Source organism: Megalobrama amblycephala, linkage group LG22 (assembly GCF_018812025.1).
Source record: "Megalobrama amblycephala isolate DHTTF-2021 linkage group LG22, ASM1881202v1, whole genome shotgun sequence".
NCBI classification, from domain to species: Eukaryota; Metazoa; Chordata; class Actinopteri; order Cypriniformes; family Xenocyprididae; genus Megalobrama; species Megalobrama amblycephala.
This window is the reverse complement of record NC_063065.1, coordinates 2,538,091-2,552,771: the sequence shown is the minus strand read 5'-3', so window position 1 is coordinate 2,552,771 and position 14,681 is coordinate 2,538,091. Positions and strand designations below refer to the sequence as shown.

At 37.7% G+C, this 14,681-nt stretch overlaps 1 protein-coding gene across 1 annotated transcript; it reads right to left on the bottom strand.

Annotated features, from left to right (window-relative positions):
• Positions 1-236: 236 nt before the first annotated feature.
• LOC125258547 (verrucotoxin subunit beta-like) lies at positions 237-6,120 on the bottom strand. Its single transcript, XM_048175534.1, has 2 exons — positions 4,570-6,120; positions 237-1,087 (listed from the first exon to the last, which is right to left on the bottom strand). Exons 1-2 carry the CDS (start codon positions 4,604-4,606, stop codon positions 237-239), a joined length of 888 nt encoding a protein of 295 aa, XP_048031491.1. The 5' UTR covers positions 4,607-6,120.
• Between the last annotated feature and the right edge of the window lie 8,561 nt (positions 6,121-14,681).

The following is a 14,681-nucleotide window of genomic DNA, read 5'->3' as shown; positions in this document are numbered from 1 at the left end:
CAGATTCATTAAATTTTTATTGAGGTTGTTTTCTACTATTGCTCCAAAATTATTCAGTTGTGTGAGCAATGATTTAATGATGTCAGATTCTTCCTCTTTCTCTTTCAGCCATTGTTCAAGAGCGCTTCTTTCAAATGGAGATTCCTTGTGTTCATGTAGAAGATCTATCAATGCTGAATCCTCTATCAATTTTCCACATGTCTTTGGTAAGAGAGATCCAAGTTTCTTCACGAGACTCAATCTGAACTGGTAGCAGTTTTCTTCATGTCATTGACTTTGTCATGAAATGCAGTAAATGTCGAAGCAGGCGTGTCTGTCAGAAGATCACTGCATTTCATCTCAGTCGTACTTAAACTCTCAATAACAGATTCAATGTCTGTGCTTAAACCTGTGCTGATTTCATGTTGAAACTTTACAGCTCTTGAGAAAAGTTTGTCCAAAGGATAAAGCCAAACTCTCAGAGGAACTGCAAACTTATTTTTTTCTCCCAGCAGTTTTGGAAGATCTTCAAAAACCTTCATTGCATCTTCAAAAGAGGTCGGGTTACATGGAAGCTGGAAGTCGCCATAAAATGTACACTTGAATTTTTGGGCAACAGTCTTCAGATTGTCATTCAGATTAATGTTTGCACCAACTGAAATGCCTTTTAGCAGCTCGAATGCAGCTTTTACATCTCCAGCTATCTTCATTTTGTCTTCATCTGAAGAAACTTCTCTGTCAAAAACAAAGCAGGCATCTGCTCCGTACAGCACTGCTGTCACTACATGTGTGGCTACTTCATTCTCATAGTGAGCCATGTCTCCAGAAGCAAAGTGGTTTATGATCAGCTCTTCAAACTTAGTGGTTGAATGATAATGTAATGTCAGTCTCTGTTGACTGAATGATTTCTTGGTGTCCTTGAGATAATTTCCAGCACCTTCTACATTGATGAGTCCACCTAAAAGACTCAGTTTCAGACATCCATCAACTTTCAGTAATCTAGTTTTTTCCTCAATCGAATCTGAAGCTGTGACTGTGAAATCTGTATTAATTTGAGGTTTAGTGATTATGTTCTGCTGCAGCTGCTCTTTACTCCAAAGTCTGATTCCTGTAATGGAGAAAAGATGTTATTTTATAACTTTAAATGTCTAAAAACTCCCAGTTGCTGTACTTTCTCTCAGTATAACAACACCACACTAGTTTTTGTTTCTTGCTCCCACTGGCCATTATCTTCCATGCTTATTTACAGAGGTGGACATTTCAGGGGTCAGAAAGTAAAAGTCCTGCCATATTTTTATTCCACCCACTGAAGCAGTGTTAAAGTTAATGAGATAATTAAGTGATTAACTGAGTGATGATTGACCGTTACTGAAGACACCTGATGATAACAAGCAGAATCACCAAAGGAGAAAAATCAAATTTTTTTAGTCACTGCCTTGGAGATAAGGGTTTGCTTTAGCTGAGCTCTTGACCCTTGATTTTTTTTTTTTATATTATATATTTTTTGGGGCTGTAAATGAGTTATAAGGTGGTGTTGGTTATGTTTTCACATAATCATTACTTGATCTGAATCACTGAACTCATTTAGAGCCCAATCTCTGAGTTAGATTGACATTATTGATTACAGCAGCACTGTGAATCTACAGCACAAGATCAGCTTTATCAATATAATCCAAAGGGTTTCTTAAAAATTGTGATTTAAAAAAAATATCTTTCATTTAGAGACACAGTCATCAAGAATCAGCCTATGAATCTCAACAGTGGTGAGAATAATAAAGCATGTTGCAGTGCATTCTGGGTGCCACTGTGATCCCCCAATTGTTGGTTCGTCACAATTGATGTATTTGATATATTCTCTGTATGTGAAAATACATTGAGGAAATGGTGGTTCTGCCAGACCAGTAGAGGGTGCTATGTGAGTGCAGTGTGTTGTGATGGGTCTGCTGCATTGATCGTCATAACCCAGCAAGACTGGAGCTGATCACACCCACATTGTTGTCCTGTCTTTATTCCACCATTCCACAGGTTGCTGGAAATGCTTAACTGTCAGCTGATATGGAGATCCTGTACCCGCTACACTACCAATCAAAATTCATCCATGGCTCCCATCATGCATTGCTGCATGAATAAATTATGAGCTGAATTGTTTTAGTAATTTCCTTTATTCTCACTATTTTATTATTTGCTGTTTTTATGTAACTTTTTAGTAGCTTGTTTACTGATGTTAATAGTTGAGATTCATACACTGATTCGTGTTGTCTGTGTGTGCCTAACGCAATTGTTTTTTTGTTTTTGTTTTTTTGTTTTTTTAAAAAGCAACTTTTGCTAAATCCTTTTGATTATATTGATAAAGCTGATCTTCTGCTGTAGAATCACAGTGCTGCTGTAATCAATAATGTCAATCTAACTCAGAGATTGAGCTCTAAATGAGTTCAGTGATTCAGGTCAAATAATGATCATGTGAAAACATAACCAACACCACCTGATCATCTTTTATCTTTGCTTGTCTGGCTGTTATGGCTCGGTTACAGCAGCCAAACAAGATCTAATATTAAAAAGTCAAGGGACAAGAGCTCAACTAAAGCAAACACTGATATCCGTGATGGTGGCTTAAAAATTATGATTTTCTCCTTTGGTAATTCTGCATGTTATCATCAGGTGTCTTTAACTCCCTGAGGTCCGAAAACGCGCCGGCACGTTTTGCAGGATTTTTTTCACATTGCAGCAAAACAGACTTAAAATACTCCGTGATTTCTTGTCATAGAGACATAAGTAATATATCAATTGAAACTATAGAATGTCTTCTTTTATTTGTGTACACTCAGAGTAAAAACACAATGTTGTGCTTTTTGTAAAATAAAGAAAACTAACATGATGCGTGATCTCTCGTCTCCCTCTGAACGAAGTCCAATCTGATAGTTCTCAGAAAATTAACTGTAACTTATGAATACTAATGACAAAAAAATGACACTTATGTCTAAAGAAAGCCAGCGCTATTCAGACACAAATTCAGAGGCAATACTTGTATGCATTTTCTCAATCGTGTATTTATTGTCTTGAAAAGTGTTTATTTGGATGTTAAAGCCATGGTTAGCGATCTCTAGAAGACATGCCGTTAGTTCCTAGTTCCTTTTCTTCTTTATATGAATTTGTGGCCTAAAGGTGTACAGAGCGCCCTCCGGCTGCAAGTATGAATTGAAAACACAGTATCCAGCACTCATAGTGATGACAATAAATATTACTTCTCAGTATAGAAAATTGACATAAATATATAAGAATCCATCAATATTTCTCCAAATGTGCATGCTTTTAAGCTAAAAGCCTATATGAAATGCCATAGAGATAACATAATTGTTCAGACACTTTGCATCACAGAAATACATTATATTTTAAAGAATATAATAGAATACCATTATTTGAAATTGTAATAATATTTCACAGTATTGCTGTTTATGATGAGCTGAGACATTATTACAGAGGGTTTTTTTCACAGCCTACCTGACTGAAAGGCCTCATTAATATGCAAGTCATTTCAGGTCATTATTATGTGATTCTTTTGTCTTCTCAGGTGTAAATGGCCCATTATTCATGATGATTCACGCCTCCACGCATACTGTGTTTCTTGACAAAAAGTGTCTTACAAAAACTAAATCAATATATTGTTTTATATGAAGGAGTACGCAGCATAATTTTTACCTCATTTTGAAGCAAAAACTCTAGTCTACAACCTCCAATACCCAGAAGTCTTGTGAACACAGATTTAATATACTTTTTTTGGCCTTATTTCAGTGACTTAAGTTTTTTGTTTTTTTCAATAACCACGCATAAACATTATTCCTTCAAAAATACAAACATGTACATACATGTTCCTCACATATTATTGTAGCCTAGTTTGTGCTGAATACAGTGTAATGACACTTTTGTCATTTATATGTTTATGAACAACTGAAAAAAGCACAAATGTCAGGGCATGTCAAAACTTCTCCAAGCCCCAAATCAGCCTCAGACTCCAGAGGGTTAATAATGGTCAATCACCACTCAATCACTTAATTATCTCATTAACTTTAAATCTGCTTCAGTGGGTGGAATAAAAATATGGCAGGACTTCTAATTTCTGACTCCTGGCATATCCACCTATGTTTATTTATTTATATAGATGATTCTGAGCAGGTGAATAAGCAACATCTGTGGATTCTCACATTAAAGCAATATCATGATGCAGAGCTATCAACAAGTTCAAAAAAAAAAAAAAAAAAAAATCAAGAGTTGTATTTTTGCCAGGATTTTTGATTTAGATGGTAATGCTGCCATCAAACTTGGGAAGAAATCATTATAAAATAAATAATTAAATGAAAAGAAAACATACATTTAGAGAAAAAAAAACACAACAACAACATCAATAATAATAATAATAATAATAAGAATATCTTATATATCACATAACATGTCTGGTACAAAAAAGAATTAATAATAATATAAAAATTTTAGTACACTTTTGTTCTGCTTTTGTAAGTCCTCCACTACAATCCCATAAATATTAAATCAATTATTGTACTTTCTACACAGATTTTGGGTAACAGCAGTCATTACCTGGTACGAGAGCATCTCTCCTGCAGTCATACAGCATCCCCAGCTGGAAGGGTCTCCCTAGAGCTGCAGTTTCTAATTCACTCCCACTGGATCCATGCTAGACAAAACACAGAAAAGAAAAGATTACATCAGTGACTTTATATATATACTGATAGATGTTGTAATGTGCGGGGAACTGAGGGAGGCAGATGGAGACGTGGATCTAATAGCAGGACTTTTAATAAATGAAACAAAACACAAAAGCATGGAGCACCGGAACACAAAGTAATAAAATAAACAAACAATCGGGAACAAGAGAACAGAAACACAAGCAAACAGGCAACCACTACATTCAACAACCGACAAAGCAACAAGAGAAACAAAAGCACTATATATACATAAGGGCTAAGCTTAACAAGATAATGAGACACACCTAGGGAGACAATCAAGAGGGAACCAATGAACAATAGGACTACAAGGCTACAAAGCCTGACACAGGAAACTGGATCGCAATTTCAACTTTCGGACCACCTCCAGAGGGCGGACAGATCTTTGACCGGGAATGAGCCACCCTCCCCAGGTTGGGAGACTGGGTTGGAAAGCATGGAGCTTGGACCAAATGCATTAATTTTGGACTTTTGGACGTTTTTCGAGGAGGAAATTGATGATGTCCAAAACATCAGTTCTACATAAAAACAATATTTGTCTCTGAGATGGAGTGGAGTTGAATAAAATCCTAAAGTACTGTACAATAAATTTAAGTAAATGTATACATGTGAAAATATATTTTCACAGTTAACATTACATTTAACATAAGATATAAACAAGGTTCACTAATAGTTGCTAACGATATAAAACTGACATTACACAGTTTAACCATACATATATTACCTGTTTATAAAGTCCGGTGTCCCGTTGTCACCAGCATTGAAGCATGTCAAAACCCAATAAAAATAAAACTTTTCTGCATCCATTTCCCTAAAATCGCCTCACAAACGTCTGCTGTCAGCTGTCACACACAGCGGCTAGGCCATGTAACGACGCTCGGCTCATTGTTGCCACGTCAATTGGGCTACTTTTACACTTGTGCCGTGATTATGCTACTTTTGGGATGGTTTTGACCTGGCAACCCTGCACATCAGTTAGACCTTCCTCCACTTCAATTCAAAGGCCCACCCTTTACATGCACTGATGATGTCACTTTGAGGGAGGCGTGGTCAGGCCAGCTGAACACGCCCCAGTTTCTTGACTCCACTCCATGTCAAAACAATGCCAGGAAGCACACAGAATAGTGAAGAGCATAGGGACAACAGTATAGCAAACTCACACTGAAATGCAGATTAAAAGGAGTGTAGTAAATGAATTAGTTGGTATGGTCATAAAAAAATATGTTGCAAAATCATTTTTTTGCAAAACTTTTTTGCTCAATACTTTATTTTTGTATTATAAAACTTTATTTTCTTTTGCAATACTTTATTCTTTTGCAAATATATGTGGCATGGATTTGACGCCATACGTGTCAAGTTTAAGTCTCCAGTTTTTGTTTTGTTTGTTTTGTACCACATTTTCTAATAAAACTGCACATGGGTTCTCAACTTTGACTTGCCTTCAGTGTAGAACATTACAATGAAAATATGCTCCAATGTTTTTTGAGTAATACACTATATAAGCAAAATAGTATCGAGGCATTTGTATGTTTATGAGAAGCATTAATATATCTATATATCAGAAATATATCTCACCTTATATGATGAAACGGCTTCACTGATAAATCTGAATGTGTGATTGACATGTTTCTGTGAATCTATGCACTTTACACACACTGGCTGTTTGTCCTCCAGACAGAAGAGTTTGAGTTTCTCATTGTGTAAACTGCAGATCTCCTCAGACTCTGATGAACGGCTCTCATTTCTCTCCTTCAGGAACGACTCACACAAGTTTTTTAATGCCAGATTAGGAAAAGGTTCATGTTTTGAAGATCTTCTCCTGCAGACAGGGCACTCCTGAGTTTCTTTGGTTCTCCAGAACTGCTGGAGACACTCTTTACAGAAACTGTGACTACACGACAGAAGAACAGGAGACTTGAAGATTTCACAGCACACGGGACAAGATAGTTCTTCTGGAGATACATGCAGTGAAGCCATTTTCACTGCTTGAGCTCCAGCAATCTTTCACTTTCTGAATGATGTTTTCAAAAATGAATAGCCATGAGAATCACAAAAATCTGCTGTTTGTTCAGAAACAAATTACTCATAAAATCATTGCTGAAATTTTCCTCTTCGTTCTTCATCACTGATTCCATTTTCTTTGCCCAAGAAAGTAGAGCTATGACAGAAAGGAGAAATAACACGATAGTCTCTTCCTGGTACAGGTAAGTGTTTCTGATCAGGTGGGTGTGTCAAACAGCACATCAAAGAACAACAACATGGGTCACAAAAAACTCTAAAGGCTAAAAGATGGTCCTAATGCAGACATTTATGAGCAATTATTATAAACTAGTCACTCCTAAGTTTAAGAATTGTATAGATTTTCAGCAAAGAATAATTCACAAAGCATTTTAAGCTCTTAAACCTACGACAGCTTAGAAGTCCTCCTGAAGAAGTCCACCTTTACGCAAAGTATACCCACTGAGCAAATTACGTCCAGAAGACGTCTTTTTGAGGTCTTGTCTCAGGTTGAAAAGACGTCCACTGAGGGGCCAGAATGAAAGTTTTTATGACGTCTTTTTTTGACGTCTTCTGGACATCCGATATAGACGAACACACAGAATCACCAAAGGAGAAAAATCACAATTTTTAAGCCACCATCGTGGAGATGAGTGTTTGCTTTAGTTGGGCTCTTGACCCTTGCCTTCTTAATGTTAGAGTTTGTTTGGGCAGTTAACTGAGTCATAACAGCCAAACAAGTAAAGAGAAATGATCAGGTGTTGGTTTTGTTTTCATATAATCATTATTTGACCTGAATCACTGAACTCATTTAGAGCCCAATCTCTGAGTTAGATTTACATTATTGATTCCAGCAGCACTGTGATTCTACAGCACAAGATCAGCTTTATCAATATAATATAAAGGATTTCACATGATAAAAAGATTTTCTCTTAGGCACACACAGACATCAAGAATCAGCCTGTGAATCTCAATGACGGTGACAAGCAACATATTCTGATCAACAGATCAACTCTGAACATTAGAAAACAAGCTACTAAAAAGTCACATAAACAGAACAAAATAAAATATGAGAATAAAGGAAATTACTAAGACAATTAAGCTCATAATTTATTCATGCAGCAATGCATGATGGGAGCCATGGGTGAATTTTGATTGGTGGCTCCCAGAATGCACTGCAACATGCTTTTTGATGGTCACCACTGTTGAGATTCACGGGCTGATTCTTGATGTCTGTGTATGCCTAAAATAAATGCTTTTTTTTTTTTGTTCAACACACCTTTTCTGAAATCATTTGAATCATATTGTAAAAGCTGATCTGCTGTAGAATCACAGTGCTGCTGTAATCAATAATGTAAATCTAACTCAGAGATTGGGCTCTAAATGAGTTCAGTGATTCGGGTCAAATAATGGTTATGTGAGACCATAACCAACACCTGATCATTTCTCTTTACTTGTCTGGCTGTTATGACTTAGATAACAGCCCAAACAAACTCTAATATTACTACGTTAAGGGTCAAGAGCACAACTAAAGCAAACACTCATCTCCACGATGGTGGCTTAAAAATTGTGATTTTTCTCCTTTGATGATTCTGCGTGTTCGTCTATATCGGATGTCCAGAAGACGTCAAAAAAAGACGTCATAAAAACTTTCATTCTGGCCCCTCAGTGGACGTCTTTTCAACCTGAGACAAGACCTCAAAAAGACGTCTTCTGGACGTAATTTGCTCAGTGGGTATATATATATATACTATATTTTCTGCTTTATTCTGCTTTTTTTATTATTGTATAAAATCCATGAGGACTATTAAGACAAGTGTTTGTAGTACATAAACGAATCATAAAATTGTCATAAATTATAGGGAAAAAAATATTCGATATTGGTTATTGTTCAGCAGTGTATTTGATTTCTTATTAAAAGCAAATTGATTTCAAGTTAAAAAGCAAGAGACAAGACAAAAAAAAAAAAAAATCTATCAAGACAAAGGTCAGATAAAAACCGGTAAACACCCAACATTTCTGTCCCCCTCACTTCTGAAATGATGGCTACGCCCCTGCCTTAAAGGAGCTGTATGTAGGATTGTGGCCTAAACTGGTACTGCAATCACTATAAAAATACTGTAGAGCGGTGTATCCCCTCACCCTACCCCCTGACTCGAGGTTGCCAGATGAGCTGCAGGATTCAGCAGAAACGTAGGCTGCTTCAATGAGCTTCCAATGGCAAGTGACGAACAGACGTACACAGTAAGTTTTTATCATAAGTAGGCTAACAAATAACCAAAACATTTGCCACAGCAATTATAACGCGGGACATATTCAATATCACCAATGGCTATCACAGGGTTGTTTTCAGTTCCATCAGAAAATATTGTTAGAGTAACTAAATTACATTAGCAATGGTCATACAGGTCAACTTGCAGCATGTGTAACTTAGTCCATGATATACGTGAAAAACAAATGACGAATCATTTTTACTGAGGTAACATTGGGCTACTGTCTCAATTACGTTTCAAATTGCCGTAATGGGCGTGCTAATGTTGTTTTCCTCAGCGTCTCAGCATAATGACAGAGCATACGTCCATGTGAGCTAACGTTATGTTACTTTGCACAAACATGCATAACTTTGTTCGACTGTCATGAATATATGAAATGTCCATTGACATCAAGTACAAGTTAGCCAAGCATAGATGAATCTTACCTGTCCAGGAGAAAATTAGCAACGTTGCCGTCTGTGTTCAAATTCTTCTCCGTTTTCAGCCGTCTCCATCTTTCAAAAGCATCTCCAATACAAATTCTGGTTTTATTTCGGACTTTGTCACGACGAATTTCTGAATTATAACGAGGTCTTTTTGATTTAGTAACATTAGACATTTTTATCCGACTGGAGTTAGGGTAGGTTACAGCAAAGCTGGCAACACGGATCCCGAAACACTACTGACTTCGTGATTGGTAGATAGGTGGAGGGAGGCGCGTCAGGCCAAAACACAAAATGACAACATCAACATCAGTTGAGGGCTGCAAGTCCACTTTTTAAATGACAATATCCTGGCCGGACTACTTTTGTCAGTGATATAAGTATTTGAAATGAACATGATTTCTTAATTTCTAGTGACACATCAGGGCCATTTTATTATTAATTAAAATAGATTTCTTACATACAGCTCCTTTAAAGTTCTCTAATGGTGTCGAAAATCCTGAACATTTACAAAACATTAGGGATGTTCTTTAAAAAATCTTCTTTTGGTAATGAAAGTGCTTCAGTTCAAGGTTCCTTATATGACTTTAGGGGGGACGTTCCATTTTGGTTATTTTATGTTCACATAAGAATGTTACAAAGAGGACATTTGGTATGTTAACAGAATGTTCACATACGTTTCATTCGGGACTCTGCTGCTCCTGACACATTTGGAAACATTGTTTAAGAAGCACCCATTTCTATAGATGAAATGCAAAGTTCCCATAACAATAATAATAAACTAGAATGTACATTTCCTGAAGAAAATGTGAATGGTGCTTGCAGTGGCAAAATGCGACACTCTTGCTAGGGTGTTTCTAGGCAATTGCTAAGGCGTTCTGGGCAGTTGCTAGGTGGTGGCTAGGTTGTTCTGAGCAGTTGCTAGGGTGTTGCTAAGGTACTTGGAGTGGTTGCTAAGGTGTTGCTTGGCGGTTGCTAGGGTGTTCTGGGTGGTTGCTAAGGTGTTGCTAGGTAGTTGTTAAGGTACTTGGGGTGGTTGCTAAGGTGTTCTGGGCGGTTGCTATGTGGTTACTATGGTAACCTGGGTGGATGTTAGGGTGTTGCTATGTGGATGGTAGTTGTCACAGATAGTTACTATGAAGTTTTTATGAAGTTCTTAGCATGTTTTTAGCCTGATTTAACACTTAGCTAATCACTAGCATGTAGCTATTCACTGCTAACATGCGCTGAAAGTCCAGTTTGTTAGCTTGAGTCAAAAGAGCCAACCCCCATGTCTCTACAGTGTTCTGATGCAGAGATATAGGTCTTGATAAACGGTTGCTATGGTACTCTGTTTGGTTGCTAGGGAGTGGCTTGGCAGCCGCCAATGATGATACTACAAAGGCTGCTTGTCAGTATGAATGATATAAAGCAACCCTATGATGTTAAGATTTGAAGATATCCTTCTTTGGGTTTGGGTTGCTAGGATGCTCTAAATGGTTGCTAGGGCATGGCTAGACAGTTAGCAGGCTGAAACTAAAGCCTCGTTCAGACTGTCAGTCCAAATCGGATTATTTGTGTATCCGATTGGAATTTGATCTAAAAATGTTAATGTCCACACTGTATCGCAAGTGTTCAGATCCGATTTGTGTGTCCATGGCGCTTTTTTCGTTTTCTGGAATATCTGCATTGGTTTCTATGGCAATGACGCTGAGTTTGTAGGTATACGCCTAAAACAACAACTGCAAAATGGAGGGGTCTGCAATGCATATGTTGTCTTATTTACAACATGACTGTGTAGCCACCGGCGCTGGGCAAATGCGTGATGATGAGGCAATGGCAGAAACATAGGAGGCTGGTATGAGTGGCTTTATTCCGTGCTGTCGTCTCCACCGGTCTCAAAACATGTCTAGGTTATAGCCTATTGCTAATTTCTGCTCGTCCGGCACTTTGCAACAACACAGTCTCTTTCTGCAACAACTTTCAGCATTTTCTTATAACAACGTCTGACATTTACGTTTTACATTGCACGAGAAAGTCACATAAACCACACGAAATCCAATCAGAGCAGTCAGATTAAAACGGATTTCCAGAAATGCATTCAGACTTGCTAAATCTGATCGGATTTCAAACGGATATACACATAAATCGGATTTGGACTGACAGTCTGAACAAGGCGTCATAGACTGCATGTCTACCCAAATCAAAAGATCTGAACTTGTGTGTCTCTATGATGTTCTGATTCATTTATATCCATCTCATCTATTTTTCAATGGAAGTCTATAAGGTGTTTGCTAGGGTGCAGTAACTGGTTGCTAGGGTGTGGCTATGGAGATTTTCATTACTTATTGGTTTATTAAGTGAGTGAGAGAGAAAGGGTTCTAAGGCCCTGAGTGTGTGTATGTGTGAAAAAGGCAGTTGAGAACATTCTAGCTGGTAGAAAAACAACAATCCATTCTACTGTGTATGTATATGGCTAATAATGAACAGAACTGAAACTACTTTGCATGTGGGTTGTTCACTTTATCAGCATGTCACGCAAACTGTAAAACCTTCTTTGTGGAGATTGTGTGTGGTAGAGTGTGTGACAATAATATGCCACATTTCCTCTTCAGGGAAATGTGTTTGTAAAAATAACATCCTTGTCATCATGTAACAGTGTAACCCACAGAAAGGTAAATGAAAACCACCACTAATATGGAGACTGACAGTCTTTTTGGATGAAACACTGTCAAGAGGAGTGATACAAACAATGAAAATAAACAGTGGTGGTAGAATAAATATCAACTTTTGAATTGCTAAATATAGTACAATCTTATCACTATATTGCCAAAAGCTGTATTTATGTGCACATGAACTTTAATACCATCCCATTCTTAATCCGTAGGGTTTAATATGGAGTTGGCCCACCCTTTGCAACTATAACAGCTTCAACTCTTCTGGGAAGGCTTTCCACAAGGTTTAAGAGTGTGTTTATGGGAATTTTTGACCATTCTTCTAGAAGCACATTAGCGAGAAGGCCTGGCTCACAGTCTCTGCTCTAATTCAGGTTGAGGTCAGGACTCTGTGCAGGCCAGTCAAGTTCCTCCACACCAAACTCACTCATCCATGTCTTTATGGACCTTGCTTTGTGCACTGGTGTGCAGTCATGTTGGAACAGGAAGGGGTCATCCCCAAACTGTTCCCACAAAGTTGGGAGCATGAAATTGTCCAAAATATCCTGGTATGCTGAAGCATTAAGAGTTCCTTTCACTGGAACCAAGGGGTGAATCCCAACCCTGAAAAACAACCCCACACCATAATCCCCCTCCACCAAACTTTACACTTGGCACAATGCAGTCAGGCAAGTCCCGTTCTCCTGGCAACCACCAAACCCAGACTCATCCTTTGTATTGCCAAACAGTGAAGCATGATTGGTCACTCCAGAGAACACGTCTCCACTGCTCTAGAGTCCAGTGGCGGCGTGCTTTACACCACTGCATCCGACACTTTGCATTGCACCTGGTGATGTAAGGCTTGGATCAGCTGCTCGGCCATGGAAACCCATTCCATGAAGCTCTCTACGCACTGTTCTTAAACTAATCTGAAGGTAGCTAATCTGTAGCTTTTGACTTCTGCGCACTTTTACCTCAGCATGCGCTGACCCCACTCTGTGATTTTACGTGGCCTACCATTTCATGGCTGAGTTGCTGTTGTTCCCAATTGCTTCCACTTTGTTATGATTCCACTAACAGTTGACTGTGGAATATTTAGTAGTGAGGAAATTTCCTGAATGGACTTATTGCACACGTGGCAACCTATCACGGTACCACGCTTGAATTCACTTAGCTCCTGAGAGTGACCCATTCTTTCACAAATGTTTGTAGAAGCAGTTTGCATGCCTAGGTGCTTGATTTTATACACCTGTGGCCATGGAAGTGATTGAACACCTGAATTCAATGATTTGGAGGGGTGTCCCAATACTTTGGGCACACTGTAACAAATTGCTGTAGTTTTTACAGCAAAATTCTACAGAAACTTGCTGTTTTAGCATTTTACAAGTTATTACTGTATTTTGCAATGCATTATGAGTCAAAAAGAGTATTACAGTTGTTAACAGCATTTTTCCAGGTCAACTGTATATTAATTTACAGTTAAGAGGTGTTTTCGCTGTAGCTCATACGTTTGTACATACATACATACGTTTTTGCTCTCAAGATAGTATTTTTAGAGCATTTGCAGTTTGGAAGACATTACATATTGACACTCATGAGACAAAACTACTTATAGGCTAACATGTGCAGTTAGGTTTGTTGATGAACAACATTAGAATATATGGTATTAATATCGTTGGATGCTGCGATTTTCTCATTTATTTCACCAGTTTGGATTTCTTATTGAGAGCATGTAAACCCAATTTTTAACAAAGGCCTGCAACTAAATTGAACGCAAAACTGTTTGAGCGAATGATGTAACGTTAGGGGTGCTTCGACTTTGCTCGCCGCTGCCAGGGAGTATTGTTTAGAGCACAGCAAAATCCCCAGTGTTAAATTAACACCCAAAGTGTACATATGAGTCCATCTTACCGAGTGTTAAAGTTAATGAGATAATTGATTGATGATTGAGTGATGATTGACAATTAGTGGAGACACCTGATGATAATAAGCAGAATCATTGAAGGAAAGAGAGAAAAAAGGTGTTAATTAATGGAATGTTTCATTTCAAGTCACCATGAAAGAGGTCAGCGTTTGCTTTAGTTGGGCTCTTGACTCTTTACCTTTTATTATTAATTGTTCTCTGACTGCTCCAACTTTGTGTTTGTAAAGCACATTTATTATGGTCAAAGAAAATATGATCTAGTCACAATAAGATTTGATGAGGATTTTATTGTCATGCAATGGTCTGTTGTCATTTAGAGTCTAAATCTCTGACTGTGTGCTTGATGTGTAGCTTTAGTATTAATGATTGTAGTCCTGTGATTTTACAGCATGAAATCCAACAGCAGAATGACTTTTTTTTTTTTGTATTATTTTTAAGAATAATAGATTATGCACTGAAGTTTCAGTGTTTAAACACACACAGACATCAAGAATAAGCATATGATTCTCAAGAACAGTGACGATAAATAAATAAAAAAAATACTGACAAACAGATCAACTCTGAACATCACAAAACAAGCTACTGTCACAACAAAACAACAGAAAAATAAAGCAAACATGAACAATCCACGAAAATTACAGGACAGTTCAGCTGCATAATTTATTCATGCAGCAATGCATGATGGGAGCCATGGATGAGTTTTGATTGGTGGCTCC

What these genes read in the sequence shown, in the direction of transcription:
- LOC125258547 (XM_048175534.1), bottom strand. Translation starts at nt 4,606, where the DNA reads ATGCTGTATGACTGCAGGAGAGATGCTCTCGTACCAG. An exon ending in GAGAGATGCTCTCGTACCAG is followed by an intron (nt 1,088 to 4,569) that starts GTAATGACTGCT and finishes TCTCCATTACAG; the next exon opens with GAATCAGACTTTGGAGTAAA.